The 24,319-nt window shown below is 36.0% G+C and overlaps 1 protein-coding gene across 1 annotated transcript in view; it reads right to left on the bottom strand.

Annotated features, from left to right (window-relative positions):
* Positions 1-568: 568 nt before the first annotated feature.
* Positions 569-24,319, bottom strand: part of AQR (aquarius intron-binding spliceosomal factor) — a 49,911-nt gene continuing 26,160 nt past the window's right edge. Inside the window, exons 20-35 of the mRNA XM_066321447.1 lie at positions 23,715-23,956; positions 22,080-22,223; positions 21,508-21,577; positions 20,472-20,582; positions 18,301-18,410; positions 16,852-16,987; positions 14,949-15,158; positions 14,008-14,145; positions 13,065-13,136; positions 11,516-11,703; positions 9,745-9,916; positions 7,312-7,482; positions 6,500-6,585; positions 5,529-5,703; positions 4,119-4,232; positions 569-1,090 (exon numbers count right to left, since the gene is read on the bottom strand). Coding sequence (XP_066177544.1) covers positions 845-1,090; positions 4,119-4,232; positions 5,529-5,703; positions 6,500-6,585; positions 7,312-7,482; positions 9,745-9,916; positions 11,516-11,703; positions 13,065-13,136; positions 14,008-14,145; positions 14,949-15,158; positions 16,852-16,987; positions 18,301-18,410; positions 20,472-20,582; positions 21,508-21,577; positions 22,080-22,223; positions 23,715-23,956 — 2,385 coding nt within the window. The 3' untranslated portion in view covers positions 569-844. The remainder of the gene's footprint in view (positions 1,091-4,118; positions 4,233-5,528; positions 5,704-6,499; positions 6,586-7,311; positions 7,483-9,744; positions 9,917-11,515; positions 11,704-13,064; positions 13,137-14,007; positions 14,146-14,948; positions 15,159-16,851; positions 16,988-18,300; positions 18,411-20,471; positions 20,583-21,507; positions 21,578-22,079; positions 22,224-23,714; positions 23,957-24,319) is intronic.

Below are 24,319 nucleotides of genomic sequence, written 5' to 3'. Positions count from 1 at the left end.
GTGCACACTTAGAAGTTACCCTAAAAAAAACCCCCACTCACCTATTTTGTCATTAATATGGATACTGTATCTTTTACATATCCTGCATTCAGGGAAATTAACTTTTCTTCCTCATATGGCTTTAGCCTAGGCAATTACTGTGTCTTCTTCAAGCAAAAGAAATTTATTTCAAAACACTAATTTAGAATCCAGTGCTGTTGAAAATCTGCATCTTTCCTTCTTCCGTAAAGAATAATAAATTAAAAATAACATCAGAAGTCAATGATGAGAAATTCCTACAAGTATGTGGGCTTTTGAAATCCTGAGGATCCACTAAGGTCAAAATTCAATAAAGCTTTTGATCACTTCTAAGTCCCATGACAATTCACATTTCTCAGATGCACAATCAAACACCTTACAGAACTTGATCCTTTGCCTAAAACACCAGCTCAGTGCATACAAGCCCAGCTCTGCATAAGGAATTCTCCATGGCAAAACGCTAAGAAAACTATAAAGCATGTCTGACTAATATTGAATAGCCTTAGTGAGGCTTAATGGGTGACTGAATTAGGAGTCAAATATTAAAAACTGGTATAAAAAGCATCTTTACTGAACAACTTATAAAAAGGAAAATGCACATAATTTGATGCCATTAAACAAATTACATTATCAACAGTGACAAGAACTCAGCAGAATGTTCACCAAACATCTTCCTTGTCCCCAAAGTATATTAAGTGAAAAATATACCAGATATTACACAAGCAACCATTTAATGAAAGTCAATATAAAAATAGCAATTATTTTTCTAGCTGCTTTTTTTTCCTGTCAATTTTCCAAAATGCATTAAGGACAAGGATTCCATCAATCACTTTTCAGTCTCATTCTCAGGTTCACTGTCTCCACTATCACTGTCTCTTCCAGGATGTTCTGGCATTTTTCGATGTTCATCCATTTCATCCACACTCAATTCTCCTTCCTTCATCATTTCTTCCACTACTTCATTTCCTTCTGCTGCATCTTCCTGCATGCCCTGACCTTCACCTTCTACTTCAGTCTCTCCAGTTTGTGTTGGTTCTGGTTCTTCAATCATGGCAGGTGGGGGCAGTAAATGCTGTATGATTGAAAAAGAAAGATTTTAAGTAGCTTGAACTGTTTATCTTATATTTAGGATTTTGCATTAGATAACAAGCTAACAACAAAAACTTAGAATTCAAAGCTGTCGTGATTTGTAAACACTTCACTCCTACATATGAAAAAAACTAGAATAATGGTCACAATATTGTAATCTTAGATACATTTTTCCTGAAAAAGAGGGTGTTAAAATCTCAGGACTTACAATTCAAGGACAGAAAGCACATTTCATTATCCCAAACACTCAGACAAGTAATAGGGTCATGGTAAATCCCTACTTTGAGCAATATGCATATTTCTACCCTAATCTCATCTGCTACCATTTCAAACTCCTAGATACGTTTAACTTGGTTTTTGATGAAAAAAACAAGGCCTGTTTTTGACAACTTATACCCATAATTCCCCCTTGCAACATTTTATAAAATACTGTGAATTTTATCTGTACTTAACACAAGTTTCATGCACAGCTGTAAATGTAGAACAATTCAAATTTCACTAACAGTTCAACAACACTTAAATATTTTCACACAATACTTCTGAAAAAGTAGTTTAATGTATTCAGAGTGTTCTGCTTACAACTAAAGTTGTAGTTTGCAAAACATTATAGGCTGGAATGGCAGCCAAGTAACACAACTGGACAAAAAATACCAGGACTACATTGAACTGAAGAATATGGATGAATGCAATACAACTAACTTCAGGCTGAACAAAAACACTCATACTTCTTGCAGCCTGATGTTATTTAATGACATGATAGTTATTTCTTTGAAGTATTTTGGATCCTTTTAACGAAATGCAATCTTGAAAAACTTGACGATTGTTTACCTTTGTTTTGCCCAAAAGGCAACTTTGTAGCACATGACAAATGAAGTGTTTAATTACAGTGGCATTTAACCTTCAATGAGATGTCACTAATATTACAAATTTGCATAGGCAAATCTACAAATCAGTTATGATTATCAGCAGTGATATAAAAAGCATTTTCTATAGACTTTGAAGTTATGGGGCTTGTCTCTATATCCATGTGCACAGGAAAGCGTAGTTCCAAACCAAAGACCTTACAAAAATACATTCTTGATGTATTAAGAAAGACTTCTGCGGCTTACTTCGATGCATGTTGTGCTTTGTGACAACTACTGTATAGACTAGTGTAAAAGAAAAGTTAAATAATAATATTGTACTGAATAGAATAAAAGAATGCCAGCTTTGGTTTTTTTTCAGTAGTTCACTTCTTGGCTTATCCTGCAAGGAGAATGTGATTCATTGTCACAGTAGGAAAACAGCAGTTTTGTAACTAATTTTAGCTAGCAATGGGTAAGATTAGTTTTTAGGTTGATTAAGCTGTCAAGCAAATGCTTTTTGGTAAAATTTAGATGATACTAGCATCTGTGTATATACTTCCCTGTTTTGACAGGGCTATTCATTTACACCTAAATGTGGCCAATCTACTGCACAATCTGCTAAGTCTTCATCCCATAACATTTTGCACAGATGAAAGTTCTCCAACTATATTAGACAAACTGGCTTCAAAACAAGTCTTGTCAGGTGCTCATAGGACTGGGTTTCTTAAACAGTGCGAGTTTACCTCATTACTACTAAAAAGAATTACAGTAAGAAGTCCTAGTAGCGTTCTCTTTGCAGATCCCCCTTTCTTTACAGAACACAGGTAATTACAGCATTTCTCCAAAATAGTGAGAAAGTATCCTCTTTGTCCCAACAGCCTGGAAAAGGCTTTTTCTGGAAAAAAAAATGCTTCAAATTTGTCTGAAGCTTTCTCTCAGAAATAAAAATAAAATCCAGAAGTCACTGGGTAAGAGCTGCAGTGAAAAAAAAATTATCAAAAAGTCTGACACTCAGTTAAAGTTTTGGGTTCTGATCTCTACTGATTACACTGTTCCATATTAGATGAAACATGGAAGTGAAAGAAGAAAAGGAAGAGGATGTGACAGAGACATCCTTGCATTAAAGAACAGAACCTAGATCTCTTAGACTATCTGCTCAAGGACAGTCATGTTCACACTCTCTTCCCACAGTCACCTATACACAGTAAGTAGTGTCCTTTTACATCAATTTTGTCCACTTTTGGAAATCTTTCAGAAGAGCAAAAACCAGTAAGGGAACTTCAGAGTACTACGACAGAATATAGGTAATTCAATATATAGGTATTATATATTATATGAAGGATAATATATAGGTAATATAAACATGACACACCCTAGAGACCGACTGAAACTTGATGCAGTTGAGGGGTAGCATTTAAAGCATTTCCTTTTGGTTTAACTACCTCTAGGCTTTACAGATCCAAGTATGCTGAATAAATGCAGCTTTCTGCTCTGATCTAAGCTACCTTAATGCTCCACTCACTTAGATGAGACTATAAAGACTTTCTGCTGTGTTGTGAATTCTGCTTCAGGGACTAAACACTGACAAAATTAAGTGCAGAAGTGTCTACAACTGCTTCCAAGCCCATGCAATTTTGCTTGATGCTGAAGTAGGAATGAAAAAAAATTGCTCCAGAACAAAAAACACTACAGCTGCAAACCAACCTCGATAATAGGGTGATTTAACAGGGTTAAAATGGTTTCAAGACATGATCTGGTCTTTCTCTTACAAAACATTTTTTACATCAGTGGTGTTATAATCCCACCAGCTGAAATCCCACACTTAGCTGAAATGTAACACACAAGTTTCCTTCAAATTAATACTGGACAAGCTAGTTCTTTAGTATTAATGAATAGTATTTTTGGCCCAGCAAGAGTCATCAATGCACTCCTCATCAATTACTGATAGGTTTGGGGCCTTAAATTGAGGCTTAAACCACTAAAAGACACAGCTTTTGCTGCTGCAACAACATTTTACAAGACCTCAATATTTTCACTTCCAGTCACATACACTTCTTAATTTTAAACATAACAGAAACAGACTCAATTTTCAACAGCTTCTCATGTCATTTTTACATGAAAAATGATTTTATTTTAAATTAATTTCAAAAATTAGAAGGTCCTTACCTGCTGATGGTGGCGTGTACTCTGTATCATGTGCATATACATATTGTACACAAAATTAGCCATTTGAGGCATGTTCTTAATAACATGTATTTGGTGAGCTGGTCTTTCTCCATTCTAAGGAAGGGGAAAAAAGTTGACAGTCAGCAAACAAAGAACAACAACCGTCATTCAAAGGTTATTTAACTATATAAGAAGTCAAAAGCCCAGCAAAATTAAATAATGCTTCTCAAAGAAAAAAAAAAAATGGTAAATTCTTTGGAAAGTTAGGAAGCATAGGTCTTACATTATGGGCAACTGGATTAATCATGATACTGCAGCCTGAAGAAGAAACTTCAAAAGGGGAAGCTGGGTTCTGATTCTTAGTCCATGAAGTACATTTTGAACTTGAGTAATTTAACATATTAAAGGCACAAACTGTTTATGATCAGATTAGGATTTGACTTCCTGCCTGTCACAGCCCAGCTCCTCGCTCACATTTACTGACCATGCTTGTTGCATTCTTGTTGCACAGTTGAACTGCAAGACTCAACTGAAAGGGCTCCTTCCCAAACTTGTCAACAGCACTTAAGACCAGGGAAAGATCTGTAACTGAATTTTAGCATCCCTTCTCAAAGCTTCAGGAAGCAGAGCAGATGTGCTCCCTTGTTTCTTCGTTAAGCGTCCTGCTCTGTGTGCCCTGTGCTTAGATCCTCAACACGAACCTTTCCTGAAACATCTAGTGCAATATTACGAATTAGGTTTTTGTACTTATGAACCTAGCTCAGCAGCAAAACTCTTGTGATACTGGAACCAATTTTAAGAGAAAAAAAATTAACTTGTAATCCTGAATTACATGATTACATGTAATTTTACCGCTTTAAATGAGAAATGAGTAGCTTTATGTAGCTTTGCTTGAGAAATAACATTATTTTGTTTCATAACAAGACCAAAAACACATAAAAACTAAAAAATTATTTTGATCACAAAAAAAAAAAAATACTGACTCATTCACACAAGCAGAACTCAGGAAAAAGCAGGCACAACAGTTACTGATACTTAAGTTATACTGATAATCAACTTTTGTGGAAACATGAATTAAAACCAGCTGGTGTGTATCACGACAAAAGATAACTCTAAGGAGTTATTTGTAGTCACTAAGGTAGGAAAAGACCTCTAATATCAACAAAATCCAATCATCAAGTGGCAATGTTGAGTTCACCACTAAACCATACCCTCAAGTGCCACATCCACACCTTTTTCTAAATACTTCTGGGGGTGGTGATTCCATCATTTCCCTGGGCAACCTGGTCCAATGCCAAGAAGCAAATGCACCAGTCTAGCAGAGGAAACAGTTTCATCTCTAACAGCCCACTCAAAAAAAGTGCGCAAACACAAACACTCACTACCAAAATCCAGAGCAGCTGTTCCTACCTGTCTTGCTGTTGGAAAGCATTCTGTGGGAACAATATGGAGGTGAAGTGGTCGAGCTGTGAGTTGGCTGAAAGCTGGAGTTAGTTCAAAACAGTTCTGAAATAGCGATACCCTTGCAAAGATATAAAGTCCAAGTCTGGCTCTTGACATTGCAACGACCAATCGTCGAACATCCCTTCAGAAAACAAAATCAATCATGTTCTTTTTCACCGACGACACACTTGCAATAAAAATAACTAGAAGTACACAGGAGTCTTAATAGAAAGAAATATAAAATCATCTCACAAAATACTATCTTGTCTTTAGTTTTTCCTCCCACATATTGTTTAAGTAACTAGGAAATCCTATACAGAATGACAAATACATTGGTTCATTGTACCAATTCCACCATGAAAAACCACCCTCTACTATTTTCCTGCGCCTCAGAAGTAAAGTTGAGAAAAAAATCCCAATAGCATTTCTGTATCTTAAATGAGTAAAGATAAATTTGATAACTCATCTACCTAAGGTTAGACAAGTCTTCCTCCATCACATCCCAAACCAAAAGTGCAAACATTTATAACTACACACAATAGTGCAACTTACGCAATGATCAAACACTTCTCATGCAAAATAAATAAAAATCTCTATTACAGGACAGGCCCTATGAGAAAATTTAAGCCTGTATTTGCTCAACAAATACTACAGTCCTATCATTATACTAGGGTGAAACCAAGGTCAGCCTATCTGCAGCAAAATAAACTAATTATAGGGTAAGAGCCATTACAAAAGGATAAAGTAGTTGAGAAGAGGGTACCAGACAGTTATAAACGGAAGTCTTTCTGAACTTCATTATATACATAACACTGAACTTCCTTTCTACTACATACTCATACAGCAGAATTTTTTTGTATAATGTACTAAAAACATTTATGTATCTGATACAGAGTACAAATACTGCTATGGCACTACAAGAAGATGTTCTTACATACCTAAGGTGGCCTACAGCTTTGGTACGCACTAGTGAAAGGAGAATATAATCGTTCTGTTGGCCCTGAAATCTGTCCACAGTTGTTACCTAGAGAATTAAAAAAGAAGAAAAAACCTCTACAAGTTAATCTTTGCCATTTCAATTAAAACATGACACCAAAATTTTAACATCAGCTTTGGACTGAGATTGCAGTAAACAAGAAGAGAAAACAAAATTCTTTAACTGATTTAGTTGGCCTCTAACAAAAAGCCTGGGTTTTTTCTGGAATATGTTGGGAGGAGTTTTTTTCTGACTGTATACTGTTTTTTTAAATTCTTCTTGTTTAAATTTGGACAGATAGAACTGGGGTGCTAACACCAAAAGATTATGGAAAGCCATTGGCTTTGTAATACAATTTTAACTTACAGAATTAGCACCAGACATTTATAACTATATTCTTGGTTTTTTTCTTCAGATTTGTGATCATATGTTCTATCAAATAATTTCCACTCTGGTGGTTCTTTCTAAAGATGTGATTTTGGGGAATGATGTTATTATTGAGAACAAATAAATGACAAAAAAAAATAGTCTGTCCCACATAGCCTGTAGTCTTTTCACCTTCACCGACTTCACTCTGTCAAATTATCAACAGACAAAAACAAGGGCACTAATCTATGAAATTCCACAGAATAGTTCATAAATATGTGGTTAAACAGGAAAGACTTCCACAGATAGCTATTTAAGCATAGCTTAAATTAGCCTGGTTTGCAATATGACAATTTAAAAACACAGAAACCAGAACTACTCCAATGACTAACATATTTTCAAAGTGACCTTGTTTGGCCGTCCAATCAGAGGATTGTTTCCACATCGCTGATTGATGACATCCCGGATCAGGTGTTTCTGTCCATTATATGTTGTCAGGATACTTATCCTGTCTGCAGGATAACCAAGCAAGCACATATACATGAAGACTGCCACAACATACTCTGCCTCACCAAGATTCTAAAGTTTAAAATAAGAGAAAAAGACACAAAGAAAAAGACAAAAAAAACGGTAACTAATCTTGTAAGGTTAGAAAGAATAACATCTCTGACACTGTCAGGTATTTAGACAAATATTTTAAGGCTGAGAAATGTCCCTAGATCTGCCGATTCTTTGCTCACTTCATACAAGCCATTTTGAAAGAATAAAAGAACCACAAGTAGGTTTAATACCTTCATTCTCATTCCTTTTCAGAGAACTGCTAAAAATATCTACATCAATATTATTGTGAGGTACTGATTGAAACTTTGCAATATTTACTCAGAAGTTCCAGTCAGCTGAAAAAGCTGCAATGACTCACTCCCCAGTAAACTGCAAGTAAGAACTAGTTGCACTAGTATAAATAAAGTCTTTTCAAGTATTAATCAGGAGACAGATATCTGGATTATCAAATCCAGTTATTTCCACTGCAGGCCATCCTATTCAATTACAAATTACCAGCTGTTATTTTGTATATTGTAACTTTCTCTCTGTCATTACTTTGTGAGTCTGTCCCAAAGTACCATTCTTCTGGCTACAGGAAGCTTTGTTCTATTTCCAGACTGAAGATATTCATAGCCTATTTAAATCCAGTTTCTGTCAACAAAAATTATCTTTCAGGTTAAAAAGTTGTTCTCAAATGCTGACATTTACTCCTGCTCTATTTATACAAGGAATTTTATCCCCACTTGGCGTATGTTTGAATAGGCTGGACATACCAGCCCCATTTATTTTTTCTTACTAAGTGGGCTCTGCATTACTTGGAAAATGCAGTTGCCAGGCATATCAAACACCTGTGGGTGTAAAGCTATTCTACAAATTTTAATCCCCTTTAACTCTGGAAAGAAAAGCCCAAATTCACAAAGAGAAATAATGCACGACAGCAGTCTATTATCTCATGAAAAACTATGAATGCAACCAACATACTCTGCTAAATATCATTCAATTATCAAGATCACAAAAAAACCCCCCGTAATGGTAGGAAGTATTACAAGAGTGTGCACATGAGAGTACTGATACAATGAGAAGTTGTTCTGTGTTCTTAATCTTCTTTAGCCAAAGAGTGGTCTAAAGCAGTGCTCACACTCTCCATTATCAGGCACTTCCTTTCAGCTGTTTGTGTTCCACTGGAAAACTTTTTACTACTTGTGTGCTACAGTTTCAAAAACAAATTCAAAATAATCTCTCCAAACAATTCTGTCCTCAGTCTAGCAGTGGGATAAAGTGGATTATGATTTACCATGGCTTTCTTCTCTAGCAGCACACTAATTTGTACTGAAAAAGTACTGAGAAGAGCCCCAGCAAAACCTATGAATATATTTTTCGTAACTTTTTAAAAACATAGATTCACATAAGTCTCAGTGATCTTCAGAGGGAAAACTGAACACGAATATTATCATCAAAAAGTATATTCTTTGTTTTCCATAAAATTAAACAAAATACAAGGTGTTAATTCCATGTTTGAAACTCCTTAACTTGCACATTGCTCCAGCCCCAACTTTTCCAAAGCCAAAGTTTGCTATTTTAGGCACCATAGTTTGTTTCACCAGTTTTTAAAACAAGAAAAATTAAACAACTGAAAATATAAGCATCTCATTATAAGTGTAAAATGTTTTCCTAATTTAAGAGAAATAGATAGAGACTGTTGTTGATGGTTTGATTTCAAAATTTAGTTGAGGGTTTGAAAACTTAGTTGAGAAACTCCAAAATTATGGTTTCTTGACAATTTACTTCATCCTCAATGTGCCTATGCCCCTTATGCATATTAATAGCAGTACTGTTTTATTCTTTTATGAATGGGCATTTTAAGCATTCCTACATATAGACCAAATCAACAAAGCGACTGTTCAAACTCATATGACCTGAGATTTTTTCTGTTCAGGGGAAGTGCTACTGTTTATTTCACTATCATGGCAGTACAGCTGAATTACGATGGACTTTAATTTGCCTTTAATTTGTCAAAATGACATTTTGAATTAAATTATAACAAGTCTCATCCCTCCCATAACAATGAGAGAACAGATATTAAAGACGTTCACTGAGCAAAAGCCCCAACATAATGTTTTCATTTTCAACATTCAAAACTCGTTAAAAGGAGGAAAAAAAATCATACACATGACTCAATTATCTGAGAACATGAATTCAATGTCATTGAATGTTTAGTGTCCTTGGTAGTCTGTCTTCATTGCAGATCTAACAAGCCCTGTTGAGGTTAATAAATTACAGATGTAGCATTTTCCTTACCTGATAGAAATAAGGATTGGGTTCAGACTCCCCTACACCATTAAAGTCTTCCACATTTATAAGCTGGAAGTCATACACAAAGCCAGCATTGGCTGTTCTGAACTCTGGCAGAAGCTGCACGTGTGGCAGGTTACCCAGGTTCTTGTAGCGCCAGTTGTAGAGGTTACACAAACTGTTCAAAACCACACAGACACAAACCACAAAGAGTGAGTTACAGCAGGCTCTTTAACTCATGCAAAATAGTTCAGATGCATATGAGATTAGTGCTTCTGTAGATTTCCAGTGAAAAGAATAATTTTGCTAGGCAGTCTGTACATATATAAATGAAAATACTCTAACAACCTATCCAACAATAATATTTTTAGGTTGTGATTCTGTTTTGCTCTTTATCACAGAAAACTTCACATGCCAGTCAGTGTGGCACACTCAGCTTTAAGTCCATTCCCCACAAATTTTGCCAGAATTCTAGTGAAAATTTTCATGGGTAACAAAACCTAAGGAATATTAATGCTTCTTTACAAACAGATGGAATAAGAAAAAAAGTATTTTCTGCATTAACTGTGGTAGATTCTTACAGTAAAACGAAATTGATTGCTGTATTTATTTTGTGTATTGCCTAGTATTAACAAGATATGAACTGAAACAAACAAAATCTACCTAATTCTGAATGGTTTTGATATTTATAGGGACAGTAATTCTAACAAAATGGCTCATTCACAAATGCACAACAATATCCAGACCAGATTAAGATGCAGATAGCTCATGGAGAAGCAACTATCTGTGATCAAAAAAGACAAAGCCTAAGAAGGCATGGACAAAAAAATTCCTTGATGAAGAAATTATTTTCAAAGTGAAGGACTTCTGGTCTCTTATCACTAAGAAGTTCACTAAGATTTTGTAAAACAGACTTTGTTTACCATGAGATTCGGTAAAATGCTAATTTTAAAAATCATACTGAACTGTCATTCATAAGACTAGAAAATAATATTCTAGATTCCCAACACCTTTCTACAAGAAAAAAATGACGTCATCCTTCATATTGTTCACTACATTTTATGCCTAAAATAATGATTTAAAACTAAACCTAGAGTAACAAGATTTTATATGGAGAAATTTTCTCTTATTTGGTTTTATTTTTGATTCTTAACATGACAACACAAATACGTGATTTACAAAATCAATAAATTTGTGAAATGACAAAAACATAGATAGAAAAGAAAAGCTATTACACTACAGAGTCACAGTATCTCCTTTAATATAAAAGAGGTTTTTTGTCCTTGCGTGGACAATCCGGTTGAGCCCAATCTCTGTATGCAGCTCTCCTGAAATACTACAGAAAAGCACCCTTTTACAGACTTCAAGGGAATTATTATACGTTCAACACTAAATAAAACAGATCTTTATTTAACTTTGAATATACTAAATGTTAGTTTAGAAAAAAAAAAGCTTCTGCAGAGTCTCGTTTGTAAAAAAACCCTAAACACTTAAGATGATTACATACCTTTGAATATAACTTTCATTAAAGCACTCATGCAACAGTGGAGTACTACTACATAAAAATAACAATGAAGATATTAATCTGATTCCATTTCAGAGAAGTAAAATCTGCCTTTCTAGTCCAAACTGAAATTAATGGCACAAAATAACTAAATTCCAGTTTTGCAAACTCCAGTCCTAACAATAAAAGACAGTTTCTGTAACTATATGTGCTCTTCTCTCATTTTTAACCTGTTACTTTCTTACAAGCTAGACAAAGGATTTTCTGCCTTACCTTGCTCTTGCTCTTCCTTGTGCATCCAAATCAACAGTTGGCACTCCAACACGAACAAACCGTGTAAAAAGAGACTGCTCCATGTTGGAGTATTTTTGAAAAGCCATGTTCTTAATGACTGGTGGCAACTGATGATGGTCACCAATCATAATCCACCGCTTCAAACGACTGAATCCATCCTGGGGGTTCTAGAATTGAAGAATTACACTATTGCAACTATTACAATATAATCAAGGCACTCAAAACACATTAACAATCAGATTGTCTGCCTTTGTCTAAGCCCTTCAACATTTGTTTTTAAGCTACAGGGAACTGCAGTCTTTTTTAAAGACTACTAGCTTCCATCCAATCAGAGAGTAGAATTGTAAATATACACGTATCTTTATCTACTAAAATTACTAGAGAAATATCAGAATAAATATAATATTATATTGCTTTGAAAGCCAAACCCCCAATTACTACACAGTAATAGCAGTTAGCCCAGAACTCTCCTCCGAACTTTATTTTTTGGATTCTGAGGTAGTGAATATGAAGCATCGGAAATGGTTTTTAGTATTCAGATGGCTGAGGCAAAACTGAATCTGCCTTTCAAGTGTCTCTGTAGTCATGTGCTTAATCTGTTTACTTCTGTAATTCTCAAACAGCCTCTTCCATGACCAGGATGTTCTCCTAACTAATACCCATCTTGGCTCTTGGACGGAATGCTCTTTACAATTAGCATCTTGTGTTAATTCCCTTTCCCCATGGGAACGCTATTTGAGAGACAACATAAAGTTCTTTTCCTGCCACTTGAAGTGTAAGAGCACTGAAGCTGTTTCTGATCAGACAGCAAGGAAAGAAAACTGAACTCTGCACTGTCCAATTCTTCAAGCCTGAAAAAGCCTTAATAAGAAAGTAAAAGGATGGAAATAATTTTTATTGGCAAGAATAAAAAACCCATAAAAAAACCAAAACTTTTTTTTTACCTGCTCCCAAAAGTTTCTGCTTTGGAGATGACCAAGCATTCTATACAGCTGCTCTGTATGTATCAGCCATTTCAATCTTGGACAAAGAGCCTCCCTCAAAAATTCTCTTCTTAAAAATTTCTCACTGAATTGCAAGTGAAGAAATCAAGTACTGCTAGTCTGGAAGGCTAGATCCTTAGGCTTTGTTAAAATAAAAACCACTTAATTTTCCAAGATTATTTGGATGCTTCACATAAATGAACTCACAGAATATCCCCCAGAATATGCCTCTGTGGTGAAATGGTCTACTCTAATTACAGAAGTCTTCAGTTTCTGTATTTCTCACATAAACCCATTTTCCCTCACCTGCCAAATGCATCTGGTTATTCAATGCTCATTTAAAAGTTTGAAAAAAAATGCAAGACATTTACTTCATTGAATAAAATAATTTATAATAAATGTGAAAGTTCTTACTAGCAAGTATCAGTTCTGGGTTACTTTCTGCACATGATATTTGTAATTTTAATATTCAATGTTGTTCAAGAACACATAGCCTTATTTAGCTTTTTTTTTTTTTTAAAGATCTTTTAGGTCTCAAGTCTAACCTGCAACAGGAGAGGTATGAAGGTTTCTATCTCCAGGATCTGAGCAGACTCTTCCATCAAGATGTTGTCATACTGAGAAAAAAAAAGTAAAGAGATGTCCATAAACATAGTAATACAAATGAACATATTTATTCAGCCTACCAAAAGAAAGCATCTATTACTCCTTCAGATTTTGCAGGGTGGGACAGTTACAGCAGGATTTCACTTTATAGGCAAAATATCAGCATTACCAAATACATGAAGTCCTACTACATCAATGGCAGATCTCTCTGTACCAGTTAGGGCTTATACCTAGAAGGAATCCATGACTGAATTGCATTACATGCTTCCTATACACCATAACCACAAGAGAAAAGCTTTGTGCAATGGAACAAACTAATTTTGTATCTCTGCACTGAAGCTGAAGAGGAGCCATTTTGTGATCCAATATAGTACATGATCAGTGAAAAATAATACTGGAAGAATTACTGGTGGCTGACTTTTGTCAAAAAAAAGACTGCACTATATTAATAGTTATAGTAACCTCTGCAGAGTGAGAAAAGCATTGCATCATAGTTCTTTTTCCTCAAATTGTTAATTTTTTAGGCAAACAAAGCTATAAAGGCCATGTTTTTCTACCCAGTCCTGCCTCTATTTTCCTGTCCTCTATAATCCTGTCACTGCTGTTTATCATGTAATATGGTAAAACTGACTTTTTTTAAAAAAATGCACTATGAAGCATTTTTTCTATATACAATAAATTAAAAGTGATTTAATCTTTTCCTTACAGAAGTCATATTTTTCTTCAGTAAAATTAAAAAATTGAAATATACAGGTAAAAAATGCAACCCTAAATAATCTAGCTACCTAGCTTTGGGGTAGATAAAAGATTCATATAGGGTGGGGGATAGGGGAGAACCAACACCAAAATCAAGTAGTACAGTAACTCTAGCATAATCATTACTTTGAAACCTAATTCAACCAGGTCACGTCGTTTCAGAGCAGCATGAGTACAAGTCATGGCAATGATCTTTGCTTCTTTCACCAACAGGTATTTGGATCTATCCAGGCCACTGCGGAGAAGTTCAAATGCTCTGAATTCCTATGGAGGACAAAAATAAGTCTTGAAAATTAGAATATGAAAAAGTATCACTCATAAAATTAACCCACTCAAACTATGTGGCCACCTCCTCAACATAATTAAACAAGAAAATTCTGAGGGTATGTACTGATAACAATCCCATTTGAAGAATTTGTTGTGGTTTCCAGGTTTAGCATATTTTGAAAAACAATCTTGTAAGAACCTATCAAAGAACTCTTCCAATCTACATGTACATACAAATTTGCAGACACATATTCCAATTCTGAGGAGCCCTCTCAGAATCCCCCCAATTTTTTTTTATTATATCTTCTTGTTTCCTACTTTACTGCATCATAACATCACATCAAATTCAGTAGTCAAAAGACCATTGCAGTTAATATGATCAAATGATACACAAATCACCCTTACTTTAACTTTTAATAGCCTCTTAAGCAATTCTGGCAAAACCAGAAGATAATCTGTTACTTTCAGGTTATTTGATTAAAGGCAATTCAGTGTAAATACAAAGAACCTGTGAGGATCAGAGAAGCAATGATAGGTGTACCAATCCTTGTTGCATCATGAGTAAAAAAACGGATGCAGAGTGGCTGCTTCCCACAATCCAACTAAAAGAGACCCTTGTCCCTACTGTGTAACACACCTATATTACTCAAACGTGGAAGTTCTCACCTTGCAAGGTAATGAAGCTGCCTAGATGTGTGTGTTTTTTCTAGGATGTAGGGAAAATGAATATTTTACAACCGTGTAAAGTTTTTCTACAGGATTAGCCAGATTCACTTGCCTTTTACAGTTACATGTCTTACCTCAAGCTGAGTGAATATTTTCTTAATATGCCTAAAACACCCTTCGGCAATTTCCATATCTTCCTCGTATGATTTGCCTTTGAAAACTGGTTGAGGAGCATTTGCAAAATACTGGTGAAAAGGAAAGAAGCTGGAGACATCTGCAACATCTGGTGATTTTCCACTTTTAACTTTCACTTTACTGATGTACTCCTCCCAACGAGACATTACCTATGACAAAGCAAAGTGGGTTTGTACCATAAGGTTGTTGGCAACATATAAGCTTGCACCATAGCATCATAAAATTATCACAAGAGTAAGGTACACTTAGGTAGCATTTGACATTGTGTCAGGATGACATTTTTGAAGTTGTAGTTGGTTGAGCTTGGCTGGCTGCCAGACTCACGCCCAGTTTCTTTCACTCCCCCTCTTCAACAGGGCAGGGGAAGAAAGATGGAAAAGCTTATGGGTTGAGATAAAGACAGGGAGATGACTTAGCAAGTAGCACCACAGGCAAAACGGAAAATTAAATTCATTTATTTCAAATTAAAAAAAGAGTAAGATGATGAGCAACAAAAGCAAAACTAAAATCACCTTTCTTCTTCACTCCTCCTTTTTTCCCAGGCTTAATTGTATTGTCAGTTTTTTTATCTCCTCCCCACTCTGAGCAGTATAGAAATAATGGTGCTGTCACTCAGGTTCACAAAACTACATCTCTGCCACCCCTCCCTACTCACATCTCCTCCCTGCTCCAGCATGGGATTTGGACAGGCTGCCTCTTCCTTCAGGATGTATCCACCTGCTCAGCATGGGGTACTCCATGGCCTGCAGTGCAGGTGCCTGCTCTGCCACAGCCTCTGCATTGGCTGCAGGTAGAAAACCTGCTTTACCATGGCTGCCTCCACAAGCTATGGGGAAGCTATTCTCTGATGCCTAGAGCACCTCCTGTCCTTTCATTTTCTTCTGAACTGAGTGTATGAGGTTGTTTCTCACACGCCCCTCTCTGCCTTCAGCTGCTGCTGGTTTTGGACCTCTTCTCAAAGAGGGTTTCACAGAGGCACCACCAGTGTCACTGTGGATTCAGCTATGGTCAGCAGTGGGTCTGCTGGAGCTGGCTGTGTCCAGCACAGGGCAGCCCCTAGCCTCTTCTCAGAGGTCATTCCTACAGCCACCTGCTACCCAAACCTTGCAACATAAACCCAGTACAGAAGTCAATTCCTTTGTTATCTCCATTTACACTACTGTGCTTTAAATACCAAGTGGGACTCATTTAGGAGGAAACTGAACCAGAAGAGGACCTCTAGCAGTGTTCCTCACACTCTTCAACATCTAATATCTGTTTAATGTTAAGGTCCACACTAAAGCTAGCCCAGAGTAACTTCTGTAATAACATACACAGTATGTGCATTCAGTCCTAAGTACCACTCTCTAAGTCTCTTTATGCAACACAAATTGCAAATGTAGACTACATCACTGAAAAGTACATGGACAAGAAATGAGGGACACGCAAAATACCATTTTGTACACTGTACATTTGATTTCACATTGGCATTTAATACTATAAAAGCCTCCTATCAGGACCATCAAGTAGCTATTCTAATGTTTATCCGAATTATAAAGCAGCCCACACGTTTTCCTATCTGAAGGAGAAGCTTCAGGTTAGAATCTTTGCCAGCATTCATGAAGGGTAGAATCTTTGCCAGCATTCAATGGCTTGGTGAGTCAGCAGGCAGGATTTAAAACAATGGCAACACAAGCAAGTCATGCTGCAATTTTAACTTTAGCTGTTACTGTATTGTGAATCACCAAAGAAAATGCTTTTTGTTTTTCTCTCAACTCTGAAAAATTCACTGCCAGTTTTACAAAGTGTTTTGTAACATATTTAGGTCATAGAGTCTATCTCCAAAAGTATTTCAGTCCTTACTTGGTATAAGAAAAAGTGGCCAGCTGTTTCACAAGTGTAAGAAACATCTCCTGGGACTCCAAGACTCTCTTGTAATCGCCCAACTTCTCGCAGAAGTTCAAGTCTTCGAGCCAGCACATAATTAACTCTCCCATACCTACAAAATGGATTACATGTAATTTTTATTAAACTCAAAATAGTATCTAAGTATCACAATGAGAGACCACAAAAAATCCCAGCACCCTGCAAAAAAAAACCCACAACTACAACCCTGTTTCAAAGCCTAAGAATTTGCTACATTCTGACCATTTCTACCGTTGAGCCCTAACAATTCACAAAGCCAAGCTTATGAGAAATAAAGATCTCACAGTAGTGCAGCCCACCCTCAGATATATTCTTCAACCTCTACCCCTCCCTCTTGAACTGCCAGAACCCATACTGCTTGCAGAAATATTCCATAGGTCTGGAGTTACCTTGAGAAAGTGTGAAAATAGACAATGTCTTAAAGAAAACTCCTTTTAATGATGAACAATACAGTTCAAGGAATATATTAAACTATGGATACTACTAAATAAGTATCTGCTATGGCATCATTTCAGTAAGTTTTTTTGCTATCAAATTTCTGGAATAGTTTGACTATGTTAAAGCATTCAATTTAAAAGAAAAAATCACAAGGTATTTATTTTGCTAAATACTGAACTATGTACATGTGGGTAGCTTCTAGTGACTATATATAATTTTTACTACAGCTTTTGAAGTCAAAGTATTGCTATGATAATCCAGTACTGGACAGTTCAGATATTTCCAGTGCACGACCATTATACCCTGCTTACATTTATGAATGTGTGCAATCCTGCTGACGTCAATTGGACTAACACATGACAAACATACAAATATTTAGCAGAACAGGTTCTTAAGTCTTTGTACTGATACAGAGCTGATAGCTTTCTTTATGCATGTGTACTTCAAAATGTGTTATCAATGAAATAAGCAACTTTGAGGTTAAGCAGTACCTGAAGAAGTCAAAGCAGAAAGTTTAATTGCATGTTTATTCATGCAAAAATCACCATGATAGTAGAAGTGATATCCTATTTGTTCAAAAACACCATAACTCCAAGAATCTGCCTTATTATTCTAGTTTCTCTTGCAGATTAATTGTACGAAAGGTATAAGGGTTCGAAAAAAATTTAAATTATCTACTATTCAAGCAGTTGAGTTTGTGAACAAGCCACTGACTGATTCTGCCTTTAGATGCTCAAGGGAGCACAGCTTCTGTACAGAATAAGAACCAAAATTACTAAATCTTGTACTGAAAAATAGTGCACTCTGTGTTACTGGGATTCAATAATATGAGAAGGGTAAAACTTGTCCAACACAGCTCCTTTGCTTGGGAGGTAGAGTGGATTCAACAGAGACATCTTGCTGCCATGTTTATACAAGAGAGTTTATGATTAGCATCTCCTTTCTCACCTGCTGAAATCTTTCTCTGTCTCTAATTCCTCCTCTCCATGACCCAGACGCAGAAGGTGACGCTCATCAATGTCTAGAGCCATGATTTTTTCGAACAGCTGGTTCAAAGCCTAAAGATTGACAAGAACAGGAGAAAAGGTAGTTTTTAGAAGTTCAGAGGCTCTTGCAGGGGAAAACTGAGGAATTGCTAGTAAGTAAAGTAGGAGATTAGGCCTATTTTAGTATAAATGGAAGCCAAACCAAACAAAAGTTAATTTTAACAAAACAAAGTTAATATTGAAACTCTTAATCTTAACAACAAGGAAATTAGCTTACGAACACCCTTTTATTTGCATAGTTTATATACCAATGACATTTGATTTTACAATTTAAAAATTTAATTCTATCGCATAGTTAACTTACTTGATAAAGCTATCAATTTACAAAACTGTCACACAAACACCAGTTTTTGTATGATGACATTAAACAATTCAACTTCTACTGTACATTAGAGAAGTATGATCTGGTACTGACTGTCAAGTACTGTGACTCTATTGTATTTTGAATAATTGAATTTTGTTCAACTAAACTAGCTGTGCTACATCTTCTGCCTTAAACTCTTCAGTTCTCTAGCGGCTTACTATCAACTAACTTAATGTATTTCAAGGACGCAAGCTTGTAAGCACTGGATCATCAAGTTTTGAAAATAAGAATAAACACAAGCTAGCTCCACTTGCAGTTGCAAGTCACGTAAACATCTTTAAGTGCAGCATCAAGGCATGGGTAACCTACACTGCTGAGATACAGTTAATTTCCCAGGGTACCATTTCAAGTTAATGTTCTCATGAAAGTCTTGTCTGGTAAGAAGAGTATTCTATCTGCCTCAAAGTATTTCCTTCTTTTTCTCCTCAATGGACATGTTCTCAACCCTTTCTCCCAACTTTAACGTGCCACTCTCCTGCAACCCATTGCAGACTGGCCTGTATTATTCCAGGCTGTAACTCCTCACCAAAACAATACCTCCTCAACCATTCTCTCATCTTGCTTTGATGAAAAATTATGAAATGTTTTTCAATTGTATGTTCAGTTAAAATAACTCATAACTGAAATGCAACCGGCTAATCAGGGAGACCAGGAAACAGCTGACCTTGGTTTCCAAACAAATAATTCCAAATCAGATGCAGATTTAATAGAATCATAAAATATGCTGAGTTGGAAGGACCCATAAGGGTCTCCTGGCCTTGCACAGGACACCCCAAGAGTCACACCATGTGCCTGAGAGCATTTTCCAAATGCCTCCTGAGCTCTGTCAGAATGGTGCTGTGACCACTGCCCTGGGGAGCCTTTCAGTGCCCAACCACTCTCTGGGTGAAGAACCTTTTCCTAATATCTAACCTACACCTTCCCTGACATAACTTCAGGCCATTCCCTCTGGTATTGTCACTGTACACCACAGAGAATAGATGCCTGCCCCTCCTCTTCCCCTCAGCTGAAGACCACAATGAGGTCTCCCCTCAGCCTCCTCCATGCTGAACAGACCAAGTGACCTCAGCTTCTCCTCATACAGCTGCCCCTCAAGGTCCTACAGCATCTTTGTTGCCCTTCTTTCAACACTCTCTATTAGCTTTATGTTTCTTGTATATTGTGGCACCCAAAACTGCACACACGACTCAAGGTGAAGCTGCACCAGTGCATAGTAAAGTGGGAAAATTAGGAGTAAGACTCTTAAAAACTTAACATTATTATTTTTTTTTATTTCATATATGCCTGAGAATCAGCAGTTAGACTCCATCTCTTATGAATGGGAAGCAAATATTCAGCTGAAGAGGGCTTCCATTAGGAGCATAAAGCACAGAGCAACCAGTGTCTGAGAGAGCTAATTAGCAAAAACCTGGCATGCATGCAATACATGTGCAACTATAAAAACCAAGCAGAGACTTTTTCAAAATATTTTCTTATTTTTGACCTCCAACCAATTAAACACACTGAAAACTTCAGATAAATAGTTTAAAACTACACACCTGAAATTCAAAAATTTAATTTCGCATTATGAAACCGGCAAAACTGCACACAAGCCGACTCAAGCTTTCATTGTTAGGAGATAAATGCTATTCCCAAACTATTGATCTCAGCATCTACTGTTCTTCTACATTGTAATTACAGGAAAACTCCACACATGATTGACACTTTACCTGATTAGAGTGGGTAACTATTAGAGTTCGTTGTTCTGGGAAATTATGATAAAGATTGGATATTATCTGGACTGCTACATCAGTTTTTCCAGTACCAGGTGGACCCACTACCTAACAACATACAGACAAAAATAAAACCAAACAAAAATCAATACACAATTTATCAGAATACTTCACCTTAAAAAAGCAGAGTCAGCTGGGGAAGACAAAAGCCAGAAGAATCTCACAAGACACAGAGATTATGCATTGTTCCTGGCAATAAATTTTCACTGAATAACTTTCTCTTTTGGTGAACTTCCAGATACAACATATTATAAAAGACTCCTTCAGACTACTTTAACAGATTCCTGACTAAAAGGAATATGGTAATCCAGCAGAGGAAGTACTAATATGAAAACAGACATCCTCAGAGAAAAAAGGGAGTGTAGCCTCAGAACAGGCTAAACAAGGTGGAAACAGTGAAAAGAGAACTAAGACATACAGCTGAAAAAGAGTAAGGTGAAACAGACATAAAGAACAGTAAAAATTAAAAAAAAAGAGTTTGTTCTTTCTATGATGATACAGACATATAGTAAGAGTTAAGGTTTTCATAGGCTCAATTCCACAAACACTCCAAAATTGACACATCAGACATTTTAAAGGTAACCAAGTATTATGAAGCATTTCAAAATACTTTATTCAGGATTAAGACACACCGAATAGCAGTTTCCATAAGCATCTACACATAAAATTACAAATTGATATAAAATCAATCTTGCTTTATTTAAAGACTCTCCAACCACTGCAAAAGCAAATTCAGTTGCTGTGGAAAGCCTTCAGCCACTGAAACACAGGATACAGAGATATGTGTTGCCATATGATTTGGTGAGGACTGGACAATGTTGAACCTTCAAATGTTAATTTTTTGTATCTTTAAACTATTAATAGACATTACCTCAGCAAGGCCACAGAAAGGGGCATTACTAGTACTTCACTGAAAGTACGTAAGGCCAGAATTAAATAAATAAGAGTACAGAATCCTTAAAAACATTCTTACCATAGTTAGCCCAGGCTGCATTCCTGCACGGATGGCTTCAATCTGAGTATGGGTAAATTGAATAGTATTGCTGTAACAAAGCAAAATAAGATTAGATAATTGATATATTTTGCCAACAGTTTTGATAAAAGCAATTGTTTTAATAGGTTTCATTTCAATTAACTGTTTATATCTTTCCTAAACTACACACTTGTAAACTTTTGCACAAATTAAATCTGCATTACAACAATCTTTTTTACAGACACAACAGTCTCATAATTTCTAAACAAGGCAGTAAATCATGTTGTCCATGTGACAACAAACTCATTTCATTTAAAAGACTGATTCTCTTTAGTTATTATTTGCAGAGAATGTTGTAAAATTATTAAGGTATTACTTTCCTAATATTCGAATTCCTGAAACAAAAACCACTGGAAGATAGTATTTCTCACTGTTCTTCAAGGGACTTCTTTAACAGATGGGGGACAACAGAATATTTTGATTTAAATGTAAAACAAACCAGTCTCATTTCTGAAAGTGCACTGCTATGCATTGTGTTACCATTTGAAAATAAGTTCCCATCAATTTTTTACCGTTTTGGTTGATTATATGGGTATGGTCCCCTGTTTGGAATAACATGAGGCTCGACAATCAGTGTTTTAGCTTCTTCAGGGTTTTCTTCATTTCCATCCTCTTTTCTTTTTGTTCCTTTACCTCCCTTCATTGGGAAAGTTATCCTGTAACAAATAAGTTAAGGTTACAGTTCAACATGTTCACTACGACATAGATTGTCTTGGAAGGTGAGAAAGATTTTTTTTCTCACCATTAAGACAAACTTTCATATAACAGGGAAACAAATGCTGCAAATGACAAAGTTTTAAGAAGAATAAAGAAAATAAAAGACAAATAAATTGATGAAGCTGATTAAACAAAAAATATGTCAAAAGCACACTTCATAACTAGAAGAGTCAGGAGTAGTGCTGAGAGCCAGCAGGAAAAACACTGAAGACAAAAAGGTTGTATGTGAAAATGGAACGGACAGGAGAAAAGTTATCATAGAACATAAGCTGTGTCAGTGTCCTAAACTATTCCAACAGATTAAGTCTTCATCCTCACACTTCAAATTTTTTACAGCCTTCTGTATGTATTAGCAAGCTTCTCTAATTCAGAAACAGATCACGGGTGAAGGAATCCCAAAGCCTATCCAAATATCTCAAGACAAAAATACAGATAACTGTAACAATAATAATCTCTTACAGGACAAATGTAGCAGTAGAAAGAGCAACAGCTCTTCATAAAGAGCAGAATCTCTCTTAATACAGGAATTGAAACTGAATAGGTCATTGAGAAAAACTGTGTGTGAGATCTTTTCCTGATACCTTCTGACTATTTTTATATCATTATATAGTGTTAGTGCCTTCTCCACACAAATTCTCCATGCAGTGTTTCCAAAAAAAGCTTGGGAGATTACCTCCCTACTTTTCAAGATTCAATTTAGCCATGATAAAAGCTGACTGATGCAGGGGAAAGGCATCTTTTCCCTCCTCAAATTTATTCCTTCACAAGGAAAATATGTAGTTTCTTCAGCTGAAGGAACTGTTCTCCAATACTATGCACCGTGAATCTCAGTTGTCAAAATTCAAAGAAGTGCACCAGGAGGGACAAAATTGTCAAGTCTAAAAAAGCTGGACAACAGCACCACTGAAACAAAATGAGTAAATCTCATTTAGCTGCCAAGAAGGTAGGCATCCTATTTCAGGAATCATTTCTAAAAATAAGCAATATGGGATTTCAGACTTAATCCTCTGTGTTGATTGAATGGTATTTCCAAAAGCTCAGATTTTAACTGATGTTGAAATTGCTGTTCTTAGCTTGCTATAATGAGACAGGTAAGGAAACTTTTAATTAAAATTCTCTAGGCTGATCTTGAGGAGGCAGAAGAGAGTATTATGTGTCTTGGTTCTATCCCATACATTTTTTTTCCCATATATTCTGTTGTTGATCTACAAGCAATGCTCTGATGCATTTCTGTACAGAATAGAACAGAAGCTGGTTCTGCGTCTAACTGTTGTACAGTTAACTCTATCATGTAACTATCTAAATCTTTAAATATCCCCATCTTTTCTTAAAAGGAAAAGCATCTCCCTTCAATCCCTTAACATAACTCCACCTGAAAACACATTTCAGCAAGAATACCAGACCAGAAGTACTTGAAATATTGAGATCACCTGAAGGGAGGTACATGCAGATCTGGATTGTCAACAGTGACTTTAACATTGTACCCAGGAAAGCTCGCTTTTAAGTGATCAATGGACAGGAAAGTGTCATTAAAATCCAGAGATGCAATCTGATTTGGCATTTTTGAATAGTGTGCACTACTTGGGTCTCCATATCCAAGAATGATGTCATGCAACCAGTCAGGAACCACACAATCTGTGTTCATCAAATTCCTAATAGTCTCCAGAAGAGCCTGTAAATAAGAAAAAGCAGAAAAAATAGGATTGAAGAGACTGACTTTTTTTTAAGTAAAAATCATACTGAAGATCAATCAAATCTGTTCTAAGATGATAGAATGTAACTTTTTAATTGACATCGTTTGGTTAGATTGAGTCAATAGGGGGACAGTGTACATATACAACGTAACAACAGTATCAAGGCACAGAATTCTTAAACTAAGAGCTAGCAAAGATGACCATAATCATCTGTAAAGTTTTCATTCCAGAACACTCACAGCAGGGGAAAAATGCATAGATCTTTATGCAGTCTATGGTTTCCTTTTACATGCCTATAAATTTCATCCCTGCAGTTAGCTTAAGCTTTCCTTCAATCATTT

Source organism: Sylvia atricapilla, chromosome 6 (genome assembly GCF_009819655.1).
Source record: "Sylvia atricapilla isolate bSylAtr1 chromosome 6, bSylAtr1.pri, whole genome shotgun sequence".
In the NCBI taxonomy this organism is placed as follows: domain Eukaryota; kingdom Metazoa; phylum Chordata; class Aves; order Passeriformes; family Sylviidae; genus Sylvia; species Sylvia atricapilla.
Note: the sequence above shows the minus strand (reverse complement) of the source record. Positions and strands in the feature narration are given on the sequence as shown.